The following is a 21077-nucleotide window of genomic DNA, read 5'->3' on the forward strand; positions in this document are numbered from 1 at the left end:
AATCCCAGACACTCTGAACATCAAGTGTGCTAGCTTTAAAAACACAAATTTAATCTTGCAGTAAAAGCGAAGGAAAAGAGAGCAAAGTGCTTCTTCTATCCATCTCAATCCCCTCGGTAAAGCTGGAGCGAGCACAGGTGAGAGCGCCGTAAGACCGTCTGCCCCAGAAATGAAGCCTCAATCTCTGCTGACCCGCTGTGTCATCATCCGCTGGGACTTCACACACTGTCAACATCTCCGATCTCGCACACACACACACAAGTTGGCACGAGAGATCCCAACATCCTGTCATCCTCCCTCTGTGTAAACAGCTTTCATTCGGGATCATCTTTTGTTCTCCAACTCATCCTGGTTTGGAAGGTGAAATCTGCGAGAGCCAAATGACAAACTACGACTGAACACTTAAAAACACATCTTAAAGGTAAACCAAGCCAGCATCAAAAAGAGCCTCAAGTTAAACACAGCACTCAACTGTTACCTCATTTCAGCTGGATGAGGAGAGTTGCACACAATGCTCCTAAAACCTCCGTAAGGTCATAAAAGGTATGAAGAGACCATAAACTTTGTAGTATGAGTGAAAAATATTCAGAACTTCGAGACCACCTCAGAAATTGTGCCAAGAACATCATGTCACCAAAAACAAAAGAAAAAGAAGGTTATTTGACCTGTTGCTCTAATCTCAAAAAGTTAGTAAACCCTTACACAGATATATGAGTGGGCTACTCAATAAAGAGGTAAGCTGTCTGTTAAAGGTGACATTGGCCAGCCTTTATTCTGCAGTTCTGTGTAAATACTATGACAGCGTCTTTGGGGTCGGCGTTGTTCCGCCTGTGTTGACACCAAAGGGAGTAACTGTATAAAAGGTAGGTTGACAGACTTGCATTAAAAGTCGAACTCAAAAATAAAGGAAAAACAGATGAGTGGTGGGAACTTGACCCCGTCGGATCACAGAACACATTCTGTCTGGGATTGCTGAACTGAGACAAACTGACATCAGAGGGTTAGATTCGGTCTCGACGACAGGGACGGCGGTCCAGTTTGAGATTCTCTGACCCCTCTGAGAAGTGATCGATTTGTGATGGAATAAAAATTCATTGAAATTCCTTCGGTTTTCCACTTCCTTCTGGGAGTTAATTATCTGATGTAAAGTAAAGTCTCACACACTGACAAGAAGATACGATATTAACAATCAAACAATTCAGTTACAGTCGCCTCCGATTCAAAGTAAACCAGAACAACTCACTTTAAGTTAAGCACAACGTTTTACAAGGCTGCAGAATCAATAAACAAACAAACAAAAAAATATACAAAGAATGCTTAATAAGCAAAAGGATCAAGTCAACAACATGGGTGTTTTTTTTTTTTACTTTTGAAATTTTCATCCCTATTTTTTTATTGAACCACATTTTTTGAAGAATGTTCATTGTGGATTTTGGAGGGGTTTTCTTTTTTTCTTTCTCAAAAGCATGTCATCATAGCCCCGTGTTTCAGGTCATTGCTGGGTTGGGTTGTAGTGGCTAGCCAGTTAGTGGGTAGGTGAAAGACAGGTAAAGACAATAAGGAAAAGCAGAAGGTAAGAAAGTAAATACATTTTGTATAGTCCCATTGAGGCCTGGTGGTGCTTTGGGCAGGCCTCAGAGTCGACTACGGCACTCACTGACCCGGACAGGTAGGGATGCAGGTAAAGGTGTTGCAGGGCGGTGCAGAAGGCGGGGCTAGGGCAGAGAGTTTTCAGCTGTAAGTCGTGTAGCAGTGGAGAGAGAAGAAGGGACAACAGAAGAAGAATAGACTGCAGTCGGCAGCCGAAGAGAAAAGAAAAGCAGGTTTTTGCGTTCAGAAGTGGACGTGGTTGTGACCTTGGCCTTGAACTCCTCCGTGGTGTCCCCCTTCTCTGTGGCCATGCTTCTTGTGCTTCCTGCGCTCCCTCCTGCCCTTATGGTGGTGGCGCCGGGAACGGTGGGCTCTCCGGGCTGACGGAGGAAACACAGGCCAGTGACAGCGAAATGAAAGAAAAGGCCAAATCATTTATTTAAGAACCAAACCAGACGTGGAATAATGACTAAAACTGATGCAAGTCGGAGATGAGTCAGTGACAAGCATCAGAAGGATTCAGGGGAAAGGATCTGTGAAAAGGTCACGACCTCTCCTCCTCTGTAGAAGCTTTGACAGTTTCCACAGCAGTGATGGATTTCTATTTGATCTCTGATGCAGTCAGCTTAGCAAGAGCACACCGAGCTGGCCGCCCGCTCACAGCCTCAGTATACGCTTATTCCTGGGGTGCAACGCCAAATTAGGCTCCTCCTTTTTGTTTGATAACAACACTCTAACTCAAGGCCATAAAAAACAATTCCGTCAAGATGAAGAGTTGTAGGAAAAGTAATTCTTATCACTTTCAACATAGATTACATTTCATCATCACGGTCACAGCGAGGAATGAAACACAAGGAGCTGTTCATTGAATATTTATATAGACCAGCCATTTATAACACCCCTGAAGAAGCCAGACATTATGCGAAAAACTTATTACACCTATTCCATCTGTTCTGTCATAGGTGGAGCGAGTCTTTTAAAAGTAATATAATAAATAAGGTTTATTCTGCGGCTCAAAGAAAGTAAGATATAATATGCTAGGTGCATGAAAATTGCATCACGGGAGACTTGTGCATTTGAGGAGACAAGTTGCTCTAAAATAAAACAAAGGATCAAACATGAATTATTTACTGTGACACTGCAGTTTCTAATTCCAATCTGTCTAAAGAAAACATAAAGGATTAGATAAGAGGACATCTGCTGCAAAGGAAAGCATTTAATTCTAATAAACCTTTTGTGTCTTACGGGGTGTACAAGTCAAATTTTGCTTTGGTTGAACATTTTATGCTTTTAATAAACATACTTTGAATGTAACTGCTCACCAAAAAAAAAAAAAAAGTATCTTCAAAGGCGATCTCTGCATTTTTAAGTAAGCCCTGGGGATTTTATTTCAGTCTGCAACCAAAGTAATGTTTTTTTTTACTTTCAATGGAAATGTTGAGCCTGAGTATGCATGATGACAGGAGCTCCCAAGGGCGGAAGAGGTTCATCTTGCGGACACATGGTGGTGTGCAAGCTAAAAATAGGTTAATGTAGATGTGAAAATGAACTGCTTTAGGTCTTATTGTCTGCCATCTGGCTCCATAAAGAGTCCTGTTGTGCAAAACTCACATTTTATACAGATGATTTTGGGCCGATCCCATTTTCCGTTGGCGCGACACTTTGCAGTGGGCACATGACGCTGCAGGAAGCCATCTGTACACTGGTAGCGCGCCACAGAGTGGATGTCATAGTGGGAACGCTTCCGGCCAATCAGAAAGGCATTATCCACAGCCGGCGGAGCTCCGCAAAGCACTGAAGAATCGAGTAGAGACACGGAAGGAGACAGAGCATTAATCTGATCGTTGACTTCGGTTATTTTCATATTGCATTTGGGAAAAACACATGGGATCAAGATTTATACCTGGACTCAAATGATCAGCGGGCTGGACTAAATCAGTAACACGTCTGTAAGATTCCGGACTGTGCATTTAGTGTCTGCATGATGTGCAGGTCTGTAAAGGTGTGCTCCGGGTCAGGTTATGTCCCAGTGACACCCAGCCATATAGTCCAAAGGTGAAAGCTACATGCATATAACTGGGCTTCTACAACCCTCAATGCGATTTAACGACTTCAACCACTCCCACGAGCATGCCGAACTCCCCACCAGCCAATCAGAACTGTTAGAAGCATTTTTGGAAGAGAGGTGAAATTTGAAATGATTTTCCTAAGACCAGTTGATTTTATCCAACACAGAAACAGGGAAAATGTTTATACAAGCTTAGATAGCATTTTGCTCAGGGGCTGGTGGATGGGCCCGCCTCAGGGAGGAACCCAAACGGCATTGATTTGTTTTCGCTCTCCTGTGTGAGGGGGCCAACCTCTGTGGCGGAGGCAGCAGGTGACTATCTGCTCGTCCTGCCACTCAGGCTCCACCTGTCCCCGCCTGCGAACAGTGTTGGGCCAGCAACAAGCGCAGGCCCACTTAAATTTAAAATGCAGCCATGAGAGGACTTAATCAGCTTTCAAAAATGTTTACAATCTCTCTTAATTCTCTTGTCCTTGTCTTAATACCTCTTAAATTCTTAATAAGGGAATGCAATGCCACAGTTACAGTTTAATGCGTTGTGGAAGGAAGAGCCAATAACCGCCTCCCTATTCACTAGAGGTGATCTCTGACTGAACACAAATGGAGGTCTGAAAGGCAGCTTTGCATAAAAACACATTGAGCTGCCATTCTATGGGAGATGCTCGAAGTGAGAAGGTAAAATGCGACTAATATATGACTTACATTGGCTTAATAAGGTGAAAACCTACTCTGAATAAGGTGATGTAAGACAATTCTTGCTGCCTTTAAGCAGCCAAAATATTTTATACAGCTTTAACATTGTCCATCCTCAGTTTCTCCAGGAAAACAGAAGTGTGGGTGAAGAGTGAAAACAAATGGGATGACAGTGGAAGAGGACAGTCATCTTCTGCAGAGCAAAAAGAAGGAGACATTTTCCTGGTCTCGCTTTTACTTTTGATAATAAACGGAATAAAGACTTAAATGCATCCAACCAGCTGATTTAGCTGACAAGTGAAGCTAAGAGCTGCGATTTAGCTGTGCACTTCCTCAGGTATTTTCTTGGGTTTATGTGGTGGGGGGTCGTCAAAGCGAGTTAGTGACGTGGGGAGAGCTGCTGACAGTTAGATGCTGATTTCCTTCCGGGCCTCAAAGCATCTGAACACCTACTGACAACCCTGCTGGAATGAATCAGAGAAACATGGAAGCGTGTGTGCATTCTCAGGGAAACGCCACAGGGAGAGAGCCTCGTGTGTGTGAACAGTAGATGTGAACAAATGAAATTGTGTTTATTAAATAACAAACTTCAGCGTGAATGTTTTCTGACAGCCCACACGCCAAATGAGAGAAAATAAATGGTTTATATAACAAGAAGTGGCAAATCCCCAAAATCTAGATATTAGACAATGAATAAAGAGGAAGACAACAACATCCATGTCCAGAAACAAAGGCGTCATTTTGTGGATCATTCAACATTACGCAAAGTAAGAATTACATTTCCACACATTTAAGAGTCCCTGTTAGATTAAAAGTGTTTCTTCATGTTTCATCAAACAAACATCAGTGTTTAATGATTTCATTTGATTTAATATGAGGGAACAGCCTGAAATAGATGCTAAAGGAAGTAGAACATTGGATGGAATTCAGCAGCAGAGAAATTTCACGACAAGGACAATTTAGTGCCCCTCTGTCAGATACTGATAGTAAAGAACTGCCAGAGAAATAGTAGAAGAGAAATAGAAATTCTAACTTTCCCGAGCCCCTCCCTGACAAATATCATCTGAAAATAACATCGTAAACACAGTCAAACCCAATTCAATTCAAACAGCAGGCTAAAGCTGCCATATTGGGAAATACAATTCTGAATATGTCTTGTGTGCTTACCTGTTTTTCTTTCTCATACTCTATTTGTATTCTTTAATTTGTGAGTAGGAGTTGAGAAGCTTGACTTTTTAAATGTAATTATAAATAAAGGCCAGATTCAGCTCACCCAGTCTCCACCTCGCTATTAATATGTGTGTCCCGTCTTGCCACTGGCTGAGTCTGACCTGTATGCAAATATTTGGTAAAACTGAGCTCTAATAGGCTCTCAGAGGGGAAAACGTGGTGGCCCAACTCCAGCCCGAAGAAAGGGTGGCTGCGACAGGGGACATGGAGAGGAGGGTAGTGGTGTAGAAAGCTGCTGCTCACATGCTCACTTTGCTATGTTTGGCATAGGTTTCCTGGACACGAAGTACTTTCTGCCTGAGGACACACTTCACCTTACGACAGCGCAGCATTTGGCAGAGGGGAAAAACAGCCGCGACACGAAGAACGCGGAGAACTTTACTAAAAGACGAGCTGGAGGGTGGTGACAGTAACGAGTGTGGATGTGGAGTCTGTGACTGAAGGAAGGGGTTCGGTGTGCTAATCTCTTCCACTGCACACAGACATTTATAATGTATGTAAAGCAAGACATAATGTTCCGAATCCCCTGAAGGTGCATGCCGTTAGTCTCTGATTTAAGAGGAATAGGCTGCAACACGGGAGAGCTATACTTTACATAAAATACAGATTGAAGAACATTTTGCTGCGTTACCATTCAAATTAGGGAACTAATAGGTCAGTGAAGTTCCTTCTCCCTTGCCTTTTCCCAAACTCTCATCCTCCCCTCTCACCTGTTCCCTTCTTGCAGACGTAGGGCAGGTTGTAGTTGCAGGGCACGTCATTCCATTTGCCGTTCTCGTGAGCAATCATGACCACGCAGTCTTCTCCTCCAGCGAAGAAGTTGTCTGGCTGGTTTTGCCGCCAGTTCTCATATAACTGCACACACATACGAAAACAGGCACATTTTACAACTAGAAATGACCTCCACCAAGCATCTCAGCCTCCCTGTACTGTGATTTGCACCAAAAATAATAAGTGAGAATTTATCAGCCTCACCAGGTCCATCTTATCAGTCCACTGAAAGTCATCCTCTACTGTTCGATCATTTAAACCAATCCAAGTATTGTCATGGCTCAGACCTGTGGAACAGAAAATAAATTACCTCCTTATCATAATTAAAATCAAAGTCATTAAAATGTAGCCTCAATTTTTCACATTTGATTAAATTTGAAAACAAAAACACGCTCAAGTTTCTTTCAACTATAATTCTGTTACTGCAATATTTACATAATACTAGAATATGATAATCATATATTTATCACACCAGGAGTAAAAGTTTTTCAGACTAACTCATTGAGTGCCAGAAATTTTACCTCAAAAAATAGAGGTAAACATTCAATATGTTTTTCAGAATACATTTTTTGTGTTGCTGTGAAAGAACATTTTTACCAACTTTTTGGAATCATTTATATGCGGTCTTGTAAAGATGTCCGTGCACATATAGTATGTAGTGCAGTTTCAATCATGGTGTCTCTGATTAGCATCATTACGACACTCATTAATCTTCCTAATGGCTCGGATCTCCTTATTGTAGAAGAGATGACCACAGTCAAGGACATTAAATAGACTTTCTTTCTTTTTGCTAACCTCGTGCATATGGCACAAAGATTAGCGCTAGATGGATGGCTCTGATCTCATATCTCTCAAAGACGAAAGGGGGACTCAGAATTACACGGGCATGCTGCTGGTGGTCTTGCATGTGATTATTAAGGAGCAACGCCACGGCTCAACAGGCAAAGAATAAGGACATGAAAGTGTATGAGTGCTTAATATGTTGAGAATAATGTTTGTGTTTTTGAATGGTAACGTTGCCTGACCCAAAAACCTTATGTAAAACCAAGGTAAAAATTCAGTAACATGCTTAAAATTAAAATATAGCTGGATTTATTCATGAATGGAAACCACTGCATTTCCACAGACTTAAAGTTCTGTATTTATAAATGTAGCAGAAGCCACAATACAACATATTTTGCTCATAAATCACCAATAATGTAAATTAATTCAAGTGTGACTTTTTGTTTAAATGCTGGTCTTAATAGGTTTCAGCGTACTGACAAATGCAGTTCCTGCACTGGACTCAAATGGAGCTAGACTTCTGCATCCATTGGAGTTTTATTTTTTATTACCTGTTATGGTATAAATCACATCTTTGAAAGAATAGGGTAGCTTTGTTTCAGACACTTATGTCAGCGCTTATAGCACTATTTCATTGCAACAAATGGGGATCCACATTTATTAGGCTGAACAGGTTTGGATGCTCAGAATGCTTTTCAGCAGGGAGTAAAATAAACCTCTTCAAAGGCTGTTTGGGAGCAGAACTAGACATTTATCACCGAGTTATGGGATACACATAAGGCCAGAGCTGCCACTGCCATGATGGTAACAATAAGGGACAAAAGCAGATGTGAACGAACAGCCTGGAGAAGCATTGAGTCACCTCTGATGAAGTTGTGCTCGGCCGGGCTGTGGATGCTGGCGAGGTGGCCGCTGTGCTCCCTGCAGTCCTTCTCGGCGTCCTCCCAGGTGTGTCGTCTGCTGAAGTACCTGTAGCAATGTCCGTGAAACTTCCTCCAAGTGTGCTCACAGCCTTCCGTGTCTGAAGGGGCAGCGTATGGGGGGGGGAGTACAGGGAGATAATTGAAAGAGATGGTGATTAGCCAATGGAAAATCCATTTGGGAAGAGAAAGCTGCCCATTTCACCATCAAACGCTCAAAGCTAACGGATGGAAACTGCACAGGGGAGACGTAGGAGGACAAAGAGGGACTAAGAGGAGGGCTATGATAATTACTCCTTTGTATTTTTTTGTATCCTCACACAGCAAATTCTTCCTGTCTTGCAGCCCATAAGATCTACATATTGCCCCCCCCCCTTTTTTTGGGGTCCCATCTCGATTTAAGCACCCATTATTAGACTCCTCTCTGTCCACATCCTTTCATCTCTCTGCATCATCTTCTCTTTGATTTGGATTTGTAATCCACGGCCGAGGCAAGCCAACGGGGAGAGAGCGTAGTCCAATGAAATGGGGTTTTAATCTATTCAAATGACAGCAGTCCTAAAATAATGCTTCCAGTACATGGCGCCGGCTTAGTAATTAAGGCCCGTCACTGCCCTGACAGCCCACCGACTCTCCATCCACACATCCCTTCATCCTTTCATCTCTGTCAGACATCACCCCTCATTTCACTGGGGGGGGGCTAGCTGTGTAAGCCTTACATTTCAAATATGATGTGTATTTGTGCGCATAGATCCGTGTCCATCGGAAGACGTGCTTTCGGCCCAATTTGCCACTTAAGCCACCCACAGTTTCTCCTCATTCGCACCCTAACCCCTCTTGCGCCCCCCTCCCCATGCAGGGATCAGGAAAAAGGCTATCAGCTATCCCCCCCCCCAACAAATCTGAAGCGACACCATTAAATTGGATGGTGCAAATTGGGCCGTATGGGACTTTGCTTTGTATGCAGAGACAGGCAGTTAAGGCTATTGAAAGAAAAGGAAGAGAGGAGCCCGTTACGAAAGTCCTTCTACCGTAATATGGAATAAGGGCCTGAAAACCTTCAAACTGCTTTGAGAGTACTTTTCATATTAATAAAGCCTGTGTGGTTGAGATGCAGTGCTGTAAAGTGTCGTGACACCATTTCTCAAATGGCCTTGGTCATCACAGCGGAGTGCATTAGTAAGCTCAGGAGTTGCGTACGGTGAGTAAAAGTGATCTCATGCAATCACATGCATGCAAACATGTTAAGTTGGCTGCAGAATGGGGGGGGGGGCATTAGATCAATCCTGTCAGTCTCTAACTAAAGAGAATTCGCTGAGCTTCTGAACATTAGAACTTTGAGATACTTTAAACCGATGCTGGAATAGTTTGAATAATGCTCGCTATTTAAAACGTTTTGCAGGAGACTACTTGCATCAGAATCGGCATTTTACACCCCTTCTCCATACAATTGCAGCAGTGTGTTATTGGAACAGGTAGCAGCAGATTAGTGTAAGACAGCATGTTATAACTGCTGATATTACTGGTCTTATGAGACCAAAATGAGCCACTGCTGCTGGTTTATTCTCCTCTGCGTATTATAATAACCTATTCTGGTACTGCTACCGGCTCAAATTGTTTGCACACATGGTAGCTCGTAGATTGCATTAGTGTTTGGAGTGGGTCCAGTTTGGCTCAAGGGAGTGGACAAAGAGTTGCTATCTAAGGAAACAGGGACAGGAGAATCAGGATAGGTGTCGCAGGGACATCGAAAGACACACGGACACACACTTTAATTGAATTACACACAAACTGCTGAGGGGTCCAGGCTGGTAGTATTCTCAGACTCTGTGTGTGTAGGACTAGTGCTGCTGGCCACATTTGACTTTAACGCCTTTAAAACGGCAGACACAAATTTCAACCTGGGGATTTTAATAAATATTTAAAGCAATTTATTGTCCAAGGAGGGATAAAAAAACAAAACACTGAAGACTAAGTGAAGTGAAAACTAAGTGCATCAAACATGGCTAGTTGTAGAGTGGGAGAGGGGAAAAAGGAAGAAAAGAAGAGAATAAGTAAAGATTCACAGAGATGGAGAGAGCGAAAGAAAAGCAGAGATAAAAAATAAACAGGCATGTTTTTCTCCCCCTCAGATATTCAACATAGTCTCTGCTGATTTCCTCTCCCACTCGCTCTCAGTGAGACTCAAAGCCCGACATCACATCAGCCTCTTCAAATATTTAGACATTATTCAAGTTGTCTCCTTTTTCCCATTTTCTCCCTGTCAGGCAGAGAGTGGTAGGGGGGTATGTTTGAGCGATTAATATTCCCTTAGACTTTAGTGAGCGGCAGTTAGGAAATAAAAGGCCATACACTGACTGATTGGGCCGTTTATACACATCACTAAGTGATATTTCTGCTGCTTGGCTTTTTCAGATCCCCTGAATGATGAAATGGTGTGTGTTTGCATGCATGTCTGTCTGTGTGCTGCCATTTTGCCTCCTCCCTGCATGGCTGTTTGAAGACTGACAGCTCAATGTGCCATTTGCAAGAGCGCAGACGACGGCAGTCGAGAGAGAGAGCAAGAAAGTGAAGGAAGGAAAGTGAGAGACAGGAGATGAGGGAGAATACTGATGGACAGTGACAAAATGTGAGATTGGGCAGATACTTTGAGAATGGCTCTGAAATTATTAATATGAATGCAGTGTTGATAAATGGAATATTCCAATAGTGTGATTGTCACAATGAAGCATGATGGACGTTACAGTAAAGCAATCACGAAAATGACGCCGGTCTAAAGGTCCATTCTGTATAAGGAGCCCATGTCTTTGCCAATTGATGCTGCTGTAGGAAGTAAAATAAAATCCAACTCGTTGGGACCCCCCCCCCCCCCCTCAAATAGACAATGTATGATGAGTGTAAAGTGAAAACAACACACACAGCACCTGTTCAGGTATATCAATTTTCTGCGTCTTTGCCATTGTTTTGTGAATGAGCGGGCAGGTAATGGACTGCTGGGGAGCGACTAATGTAAAACGCACAGAAGCGATATTAGTTTTCTCTGTGCTTCCAGAGGACGCATGTCGGTGGTCGTCCAGCAGGAGGGTGGGAGGTGTGGGAGGCCGGGACTGTCTGTGAGCAGAGCCAAGGACAGGAGGTCAAGCAATCAGTCACCAAGATGAAAATAAAGGCAGGATGTGGCGTGGCATCTTGCTGTGCACAAAAAAATAATTTGTGGATTATTGAAAATAAAAATAAAAAATGCCCACAAAAGTCACAAAGACAATGAGTTTTATAGAGGTATTCAGATCAGCCCCCTCTATGGAGATCCACACCAACGTTTAATAATAAGTGATTTTCTGACCCATGACCCACCTCTCTGAAAAGTTGCGTGTAAATCAGTTGGTTTTCCAGAATCCCTCTAAACACAATCTGCTGGATGTAATGTTGATTGTTCTGTTTCTCCGTCTTTCTACACTGGTTCTTTGAGTCAATGGGAAATAGAACCCGAGGAGCAGGAACTAACCGACTTGGGGAATCGTTTTCATGAGAAAATTAGAAGGAGCTGAAAGAACAATTTGACATTTCTCCATCAGAAGCTTTGATCGAGAGAAACACACTCTCCGCTCGATCTGCATCTCTTTTAGCTCTTTTCATCATAGCACCTGCTCTGATGCTCCCATCCATTCTCCTTTATTCCCACTCATTTCTCCAGCCTTCATGTTAAGAGAGGGAATTGGCAAGCGTTGAACACAATAGCATATGGAGCGTGAGGCATGCCTTGCCGTTATTCCATTTGAATAGCCTCTGCCAGGATTCGGCAAACCATCGGGGATGTTTTATGTGCGTTCGCTCTGCATCTCTCGCCAGGCGACAACCATGGGTGAGGCAAATAAAGAACATGTGGGTTCCTCTCTCCCTCTCTGTCTCGGCACGTGTCCCTTTAGACATATTACTTGAACGCATGAATCTTCATTCGCATTAATTGCCTCCAAAGACCCCCCAAAATTAATTTTGAGTCAAACTTTCTGATGAGTTGCCAGTTTCGTCTGCAGAAGCCGAGCGGCGGGGAGAAGACTGTTACGCTAACTCGGACGTCTTCCTCAGCTCGACATCTATGATAGTGAAAAGCTGGACTGAACCTGGATTAGCATTTAGCAGGGAGCTGTCAGCGTAATTCAAGCAAAGGTGCCATATAAAGAATTTCATTTTAAGGATTCATGTTAGGACAGAATATTTATCTGCACATTATGACAGCCTGGTGAGAATGTGCTGCTGATTTATCATTGCACCCACTAGTAAATGTTTAGAGTCACAATGCACCACACTAAAATTAACACATCAGAACAACATTACAACGTGATGGGAATGGATCAATATTTACCCGTTCGACTTCTATTTCAGCGTTACTTTCATTGTAGTACTTTCATTGAAGATGATGAATATCGGGTTAATTTTCTAATTATTTTCTAGCAAAAATAAATAAATCATAATAATTATGTAAAATATATGTGTGTTTATAATTGCAATTTTTTATTTACTTGGAAATGTATTCAATGTATGTAGTGGCTTGTTGAGTAGTGGAGAGGGGGTAGGTTCAAAAAAAGCTAATGCTTCATCCTACTCCTTTTCGGACATGTTTTGTTTGTATTATTATTGTTGTTTTGACTTTGTTATTGTTGGTTTGACTATTATCATTGTTTTCGGTTTGTTTGTTTTCTATTTGTCTTTTAATTTGCATGTTCGAAATAAAGCATTCAAATAAAAAAAAAAATCAAATCAAATCGTGTTTTTTTATTCTGCTCAGGCTTCCTCGCTGCAAAAATCTGCTGCCGAAACTTGCAGCTCAACTTTTGAAAGTTCAGCTGGAGGTTTTCGAGTCACCTCAAACAGAGAGGAAGAGTCGCCTACGGAGGTCTGGGATACTGGCTTCTCAACAGACTGCAATGGTTTAGTCTAATAAACTATAGCGCTGATTCGAGATTTGAAAACTGTTAAGATTTTATTGAAAACGAGATGCCAGTTCTTTTAATTGGCTATTTTAACAGACCTGTTAAAACCAAAGGACACTCAAAACGGCAATAAAGTTTTTATGAGGTCATTTAATCACTCATTCACCTTTAATGACTCTAAAATACAATTGATTTGCCTTAACTAAAAGAATGAGAAGATGAGAAGAGATGTCAGGTTGAGAGAGATAATGGCATAAAGTGTGACGCAGAAGAGGGACTGCATCTGGTGCTTTCTGAAGCGCCGCGGCTCGTCGGCATCTCAGCCTGCTCTCCGTTCTCGTTAGTCTCAGTGTGTAAAGTCAAACTATATCATCTGCTGGCTGCTTTCAATCTGCAGCAATGGCGTTGCTGTTGGCATTAACATGCTCAAAAGTCTCCATATATGTGCCCCAGATTCACCCAGAGTCCTCTTTGGAGAAGAAGTTATGCTCTACTTCGCTTGAGGTTCCCTGTAACGCGCTCAGGTTAATAATGCTACAAATGCATCAGAGCAATCTGCATGTTTGTGTGCTAGTATTTTTGAGAAGATATTATTACTATATTAAGATTAAGATATATTTGAACACTTTTATTTGAGTTTTCGACTTTGAGAGGTGAGCATTTTCTTTTTTTTGTAAAATAAGGACAAATTAGCAGATCCTCACTTCAAAGTGAAGTTTTCAGCATGCTGTTGCGATGTCGAGGGTTATCACAGAGGGGATCTATAATGCCAGCGAGGGACATGTCGGCATCAGTAGCTGTGCTAGCTGAAAGACTGTATCAGCTCTCAGAAATGTTAAAGTGGCTGCAAAACAGCCAGTCACACTTGCAGAGAGATGCTCACAGAGTGTGACAAAACCTCCTGCGGTGGTCCAGAGATGAGAGCCACGAGAAGATGCAAGATGTGCGAGGAGGAGTGACAGCAGGAAGGCAGGGAGAGGAAAGACGGAAGGCAACATGAAACAGAGATGTCTACAGTGGTGGAAAAGCAAAATAACAAATCTGCAGTTACACGTTATGTTGTTTTCCTCTATAGAAAGAATGCACGGCGGATAAAAATACTGACTGGGGGGGAAAGAAGCAGACGAGAAGAAGTGAGCTAATGCTTCCTCCGTCTCTAATCACTTCAGTGAGGCTCAGGGAGATTGGGTGTCTGTCTCTCCTGATTAGGCAGTGAGCCAAAAATTAGATGAGATGAACTAAAAATGTTGGGACGAGAAGAAAGTGAGTGGTGGTGTTGTCGCCTCAATCACATCTGCATTTTCTTTACAACAAATATACATTGATGACTGATCTTAAGCTGCTGAGAAAAGCCCACGAGCATCATTCGGTTGTTTTCCGTGGGTGAAAACCAGAGCGCTGCAGTTAGTATCCTAAATAGAGTTCACAATTCTAATGTAATAAATGTGGCAAAAGTTTAGCCAGCTGTTAAATAAACATGAATTTTCCATCCACCCTCTCAGTACTTTCACTGGAGGACCTTCAGCCTCATCAGCTTACTACAACTGAGTCCCAGATGGGATCACTATGGTAACAGGCCAGAGGGAGCCAGCAGTCAAACGGATTCAGACAGTAGCAGGAGTGCTTTGCTCTCAACGTACACACACACACACACTGGACATTAAAGAGACAAAGACCAATTGGATTTGTACTTAAATGGAGCAAAGTCTCAGTGGAATGAGAGGGTTAATTTCCAACGTTTACATTGTTGCTCAGCCCCCCCCCCCCCCCCCCCCCCCTCTGCATATCAAACTGAAATGGTGAGTGACTCCTGTAGTGGATGGTACTTTTCACAGTTGAATCCCGTGCGTCTTGTCGAGCAGAGCAGAGCAGAGACTTCAGGTTGACAAAATCAGACCTGCTGCTCCCAATCAGCCATTCAGACAGCAACGCAGCAGGAGAGGAATCACGCGTGCGGCTCCAGTACATGTCAAATGAGATGAACGCTCTGGAGATACTTAAGCGTGCGAATATGTGCATGTGTTTACCTGGGAGAGAGGGTAAAAAAAAATGGAATACCGATAGGTGATAATTTCTAGTCCTCTTTAATAACCTGCCAAGATTCAAACCTGAAGTGTGGGACAAATGGCAACTGCATTTAATCCGCTGCAAGATGAATTAACACTGCTGATGAAATCCGTCACTGACAAGCAAACCGGGTTTTGCACTGGAGCACACTTTTTTTATTTTATTTATTTACAGTCTATGGCAACTTCTTCTGCACTGATTAGGTTTTAGCTTATTTTATTACAAGTTAACATCTTAATTTTGTACTTAATTGCATTCAGGTTAAAAAGAAAAGTGGAAATCATTTGCTTTCTGTTCTCATTGACATTTTAAACAATGTTGCACAGAGTTTTTGTGGTATTAGGTTGTTGTGCAAATTGTCTGCAGATTTACAAATGAGACCCGTGGGCATTTCCCCATCAACAACAACAAAAAAAAGATTTTGTTGTATTAACTGTAATGTGTAGCAGCTGCTGGTTTTCCTCATTGTAGTCTGCCCTGACACGTCAGCCATGCTTTCATATAACGTGCAGTTTGTGAACAGCCTCCATGGCTGCCTTCTCACAAGGGAATTCCCATAATGAGTCACAAAACCGGCTGGATGCAGGTGTTCTGTATAAACCTGATACATTATTCCGAATGGCTTCCCTCTCCATCCTCCTCTTCCTCCATCTCTTTGTCTCCACTCATATCTTCATCCTCTCTTACACCGTCTCCATTTGCACATCCTCATTAACTCCATATTTCTGAACCTTGTTTTCTCTCAGTCTGTGTTTCCACAAGCTGCTCCAGTACATCATATTATTCTCCCTTGCTACCTCCTTGTAACCCTCTCACCCCCTCACACACACACACACACACACACGCACACACACACACCCTTGTTTGGCTTTCTTATATTCATTCTGATGGCACCATCTCCTCATAATACTCTCAATAATTTCTTCCATCAATCGCCTCTATCTTAACGAAATGTGCCTTTCTTGAGCGAGTTTATACTCGACATTGTTACCTTTCTCGCATGTAGCTCCTCCATAGCTGGGTAGACAAAGACAGACAAATGAGTTGACCTCATCAATACAGGTTCCCCCATTCTGGCATGGATTCGACTGGCATTCATCAATATCTGGAGGGAGAGGAAAAACAATGAGAGGGTAAGTCATATGGATGCAGAAACACACACATTCACACTTTTTAAATAGTTCTTTTTTTTATATACCTGCTTATATGTTACAGAGCAAACCCTAGAGAGATTCAAATTTATGGAGAGATTAGGGGCACTTTAAAGAAAGACAGTTATAATTAAAGTGAATTGATTGAACTTCATCACTGAGTAGTTTGGGATGCATCGAAGCGCTTGATGCTAATTGAAATATATTTGCGTGATGCGACACAGTTCAGTTGTCAAACCTGAGCCGCTACGGCAAGAGAGATAATAAAAAATTGACAATATATACATTTATGTTGTTTATAGCCTGAATGTTTATGCACATCAGAGACTAAGACATGCAAACTGAGATGTTGCAGGGGTGAGAGCTTTTCTTTGTTAAATATAACTGTATTTTCTCTGCCTTATCTGGGCCTGGGGGCAAAATCATTAAAATTGCATCTGGTATCCTACAACTGAGGGAGTCCCTGAGGGCTTTGCAAGAGGTCATGGGAGCAAAAAGGGGGGAGCTAAATGATACGGGGGAGGCAGGATAAACTCCAGTGAGTGAAGAAAGAGGAGGGGATATAGAGATGCTCAAAAACATAAATGAAATGAAAATGAAATGCTTTTATTAATCTTCATCTGCTGACACACACAATGAAATCGAATTTTCACCCTAGAACAACGGGCCCCTTGAAACAACCACACACAATAGAAATGTGAAAGAAAAGGAATGATAACGGTGAGGGTGATAGAATGTTGTTGGATTACATGGCCCTCACAACCATTCCTCCATTACATCTTTGTTTTTTAGTAATCAATCAACAGCTGGAGATGGATTGATCACTTACGTCTGCTAAAGGCTAATCCCAAAACATTTAAAAGATCAATATTTAGACTATTTAAAATAAATAAATTATGAACAATTCTGCAGATCGGATAAACCATAAAGAGCAGTAAGGGCAACCCCCCTGAATTCCTTGTTTAACCTCAAAACTTGCTCGCAGAGGGCGACACTGAACTATCCAAACCTTAATTTATCAAACTGAACACATTTAATGTTCTGTTAATGTGCAGGAGACACAGACATATCTGTTAGTTGGCATCCACTTTAATAAGCGGCTCAGATTTATTCTCGATCCCATTATTAGGCTTTATTCAGGAAGCTTCTATTACATATGGATTTGTTTCCCTCTACAAACATCAATAAAAGACATTCATGAAGTCCTTTATTATTGGTATCAGTATATTATTCTCACCACATACATTAATCAGAGTGGCAAATATTCCCTCTAAATCTTATATCACTACCACTCCTTTAGATTTAATCACCTCCTCCTGGGAATCCGTAGAAATACCTCCTGATCGATTACTGCCAAGAGGGGGAAAAAAATGGTGTTCTCTCTCCCAATGCATCGTCCAGCCTTTTTATGTGCCTACTGGCAGAACTAAAAAAACTGAACTGACAGTTACAGTTCCTGGATGTTACTGTGAGAACAACTATAAAGATGCTAAACTGGAGTTATCAATTAAACTAGCAATAATATTCATCGTGACAACACACATATGAAGCTCTGGAGCAACAACAGAGCGAGACGAGCGTCACCACAACAGATCTGTCAGAGCAGGCGGAGATGAGAGACAGGGGGACCTTCAATGCTGCTGCTGCAACAGCATAAATCCATTGTTTGATCACATTAAAATCTTCTTGTGGTGAGATGAAAACTCTTGACAGAGTCAAAGACCAAAATGCCACTATACACCTCTTTTTGCTCATAATTGTCATTAAAATGCCGTTTTTCCACTATTTATTCGTGATATATGGCAAAATTGGTCATTACAAGTTTGTTGAGCTTCGGATAAAGAGTTCGAGGAAACGACGAACCAAAAACTCTGCCAAACAAAAGGCTACAGTTAGCTAAGCTTACGGTCAAGGGACAGCAGGCAGAACAAATACGATGGAGCTCATCCAAGATGTGGACCTAGATTTAGGTCTGCACTGGAAATAATACAAACAACAGAGAGACGAGAGCAAGAAAATTGCAATAAATGAGGGGACTTTGAGTGGACATAGGCTTTTCCACTCAATGTCCCCTCTGTCCATTTGGCTCAATCAGACAAAGCAGGTGGCATGTGTGCCTTTGCATGACTATTTGTATGTGAGTGTGGGTCACACTCTTTGGCTCATTGCCCAGTACAACAAATCAGACCTGGGCACTACTGAGGGGTCTCCTGGGAGTCGAGGAGAGCCCTGCTCCACTTATCTGCCGGAAGAGAAATGGATTGGGGATAAACAGGTGCCAGAGACCGTGGTAATTGGTGGGAGCAGCAAACGCACCAGTGACACCAGCAGCTTTTCTTTGAGCCAGGACTATTCATGTGAGTCTGTCAGGAGAAGCAGAAAATGCATTTAAAAGTTTATACTGTTGACAAAATGCGGAGGAGATACTGATTTGAATTTTTTTATATGAAACATGGTTCACCAGCGATTGAAAAATTAAATAGTTTGAATGTGAATGTTTAATTGCTGCATAAATATGTAACCAGCTCTTCTTGTTTATCTCCCCATCTCCTTTTTGTGCATTTTGAGGTCAGCGGATGACTTTGAGGACAGAGGAGGGGGGGAATAGAGTTGGAGAAATATGGGGGTGGCTGGGGAGAGAGAGCAGCCAGCAAAACTGAGGCTGGTGCTCCTTTGACAGGATATCTGGAGGCTTACTGGAGGCATGTGTCCAAACAGGATATGAATAATGGAAAAAGGGGCAGAGGAAGAAATAGAGACAGAGCAAGAAAGAGACAGAAAGCAAACAGAAATTGTTTGGGGGAAGGATCTGAGTCAGTCTTTCTCCATTTCCCTTTTGGGATTATTTGTCAGTGCAAAAGATCAGACTAAATTCCTATTACCTGTTTACTCAACCAGAGCCTCGTCCGGAAGATCTGCTCCATCTCCTGTCTGGCCTCCCTAAAAACACCATCCACCATCCCCTCGCTAGTCTCTATGACTTTGCCACCTCTGGAGGGTATTTTTTCCCCCAGCTTTACAACAAGTAAGATTTATATTTTCAATTCTTAACCAAGTGTGTGTGTGAATACTCAGGCCAAATGAAGAACAACAGCTCTTTCTCTGTTAACTGCAATCAGCAATTTCTCGGCTGTGAATCCTTGTGGGTTTAGAGTGGGAGTAGTCCGGCAGAAGGAGAGGGTCCACTCAGAAGGTAATAAAGGTTTGGAGAGCGGAATCAATATTTCAGCCAAGAACTGACATGCAGTAACGGATGGTATATATTTTACTGGACTAGTGACTGTGCCATAAAGTGTATGGCTTAGTTGCTTATGACTTTCTGATGTCATCCTCTGTTTTTCCAGTGGAAACTGGCATTGAAACAAAAATTTATCATATAATATGAATTAACTGAAATAAGCCTCCGTGGGCAACAAATTAATAGATCGCAGCTTTTTGCAAAATCACAGTCATGTGAGTGAAACCACATCACAGGGTCACTGGATTTTCCAGCAGATATCCACCACAAAGGTTGGTGGATATTCATGAGGACCCACACCTTTTTGATCACAGCCATTGATAAAAATCTGTTAAATGATATATATTAAGCTCCATGCATGGCTCCCTTAGAAATAAGAGAAAATGACAAATAATTCCACCGAAAGGTTCAGAAATCCAGATCCACTCTGACAGTTAATGGGGTCAATTTTGGCAGTACCGGTACTTAAAATTATCGTTTAATTTTTCAGTGGTAGGCAATTTACAATACACTGCCAGTGACTGCAGGTTGGCATTAAGTGGATCAGGACCACACCTATTTTTATGTATTTAGAAGCAGAGAGAGAATCTAGTCTGAAATGTCCACACTGCATGTGATTTTTTTTTCGGTCATCTTGGAGGGAGTTGTTTTGCAGATGTCCTCCTCTCTTCTTGCAAACACATTAAAATTCACCCACAGCATCGAATAAAAGGAGAATGTCAAAGCAAGGAGAACTTGATATATTTTTCATGGTCTGCATTTGTTAGTGTTGACACAAAAATAACTACAATTTCCTCTCCTTCCTCAAGTTCATTCTGAATGCGATTTCAAGTGATTACTGAGGTATTCAGCATGTAGGTGGGGTGGAGTGAAGAGGCAGCTAAGATGTCAGCAGCCCTTTCTCAATGCCAAAGCCACAACAAACATCTATCAAAAGGGCCATGATTGTGGCCATTTGCCTGTCAAACCAGTTTACAAGAGTGGTGGGAGGAGTGAAATTCAGTGTTACGTCTGACTTTTTACTTTATAAAAAAAAGAAGAAGAGGTATTTCACATTTGAGAGGATATTGGCAATTGTCTTGGGCATAATTATGTGAGCAAATTGTAAAAAGAAATCAGACGACGGAGAAGGAGAGCAAGAATGAAAACTTCTGCATTTTGTGCCGAAACAAATGAAGAAAAGAAGGGCGTTATTCTGCAAACATTTATAACGTGGCATGGGTCTGCAGAGCGGGGTTGATGTACACATGTAAAGGCGAGCAAAGCAATGTGCCCTTACACATTGTGCATAACTTATCTCGAAATCCCGAGCATGTGAAAGCCAGCCAGCAAAGCTGCTGCAGAATAAATGCTAGCCGTATAGATCAAACAGAAGTCTGATCAATTACACAGAGAACCTTTGAACCGGTAAATGAAACCCAGAGACTCCACAGCTGAAAGGTTGTACGAAGGGCATGAAGGGACAATATTTAATGTACTCACCAATCACTTTGTCTGTGACACACATCCACGCCAGTCTGGCCCTTTATCAACCCGCAGCAGTGACAGATATGGTCACCCTTTTTATATTCTGCTAATTGCCTCTGAACCAAAGCCGACATTATGTCAAAAATAAATTGACATGACAGTCTGGAT

The 21077-nt window shown here is 42.1% G+C and overlaps 1 protein-coding gene across 1 annotated transcript in view; it reads right to left on the minus strand.

The window, feature by feature from the left end:
- Positions 1-1833: 1833 nt before the first annotated feature.
- Positions 1834-21077, minus strand: part of ncanb (neurocan b) — a 64140-nt gene continuing 44896 nt past the window's right edge. The window contains exons 10-15 of the mRNA XM_068743503.1: positions 16045-16158; positions 7998-8156; positions 6557-6639; positions 6292-6436; positions 3202-3384; positions 1834-1970 (exon numbers count right to left, since the gene is read on the minus strand). Coding sequence (XP_068599604.1) covers positions 1834-1970; positions 3202-3384; positions 6292-6436; positions 6557-6639; positions 7998-8156; positions 16045-16158 — 821 coding nt within the window. The remainder of the gene's footprint in view (positions 1971-3201; positions 3385-6291; positions 6437-6556; positions 6640-7997; positions 8157-16044; positions 16159-21077) is intronic.

Source organism: Brachionichthys hirsutus, chromosome 9, assembly GCF_040956055.1.
Source record: "Brachionichthys hirsutus isolate HB-005 chromosome 9, CSIRO-AGI_Bhir_v1, whole genome shotgun sequence".
In the NCBI taxonomy this organism is placed as follows: Eukaryota; Metazoa; Chordata; class Actinopteri; order Lophiiformes; family Brachionichthyidae; genus Brachionichthys; species Brachionichthys hirsutus.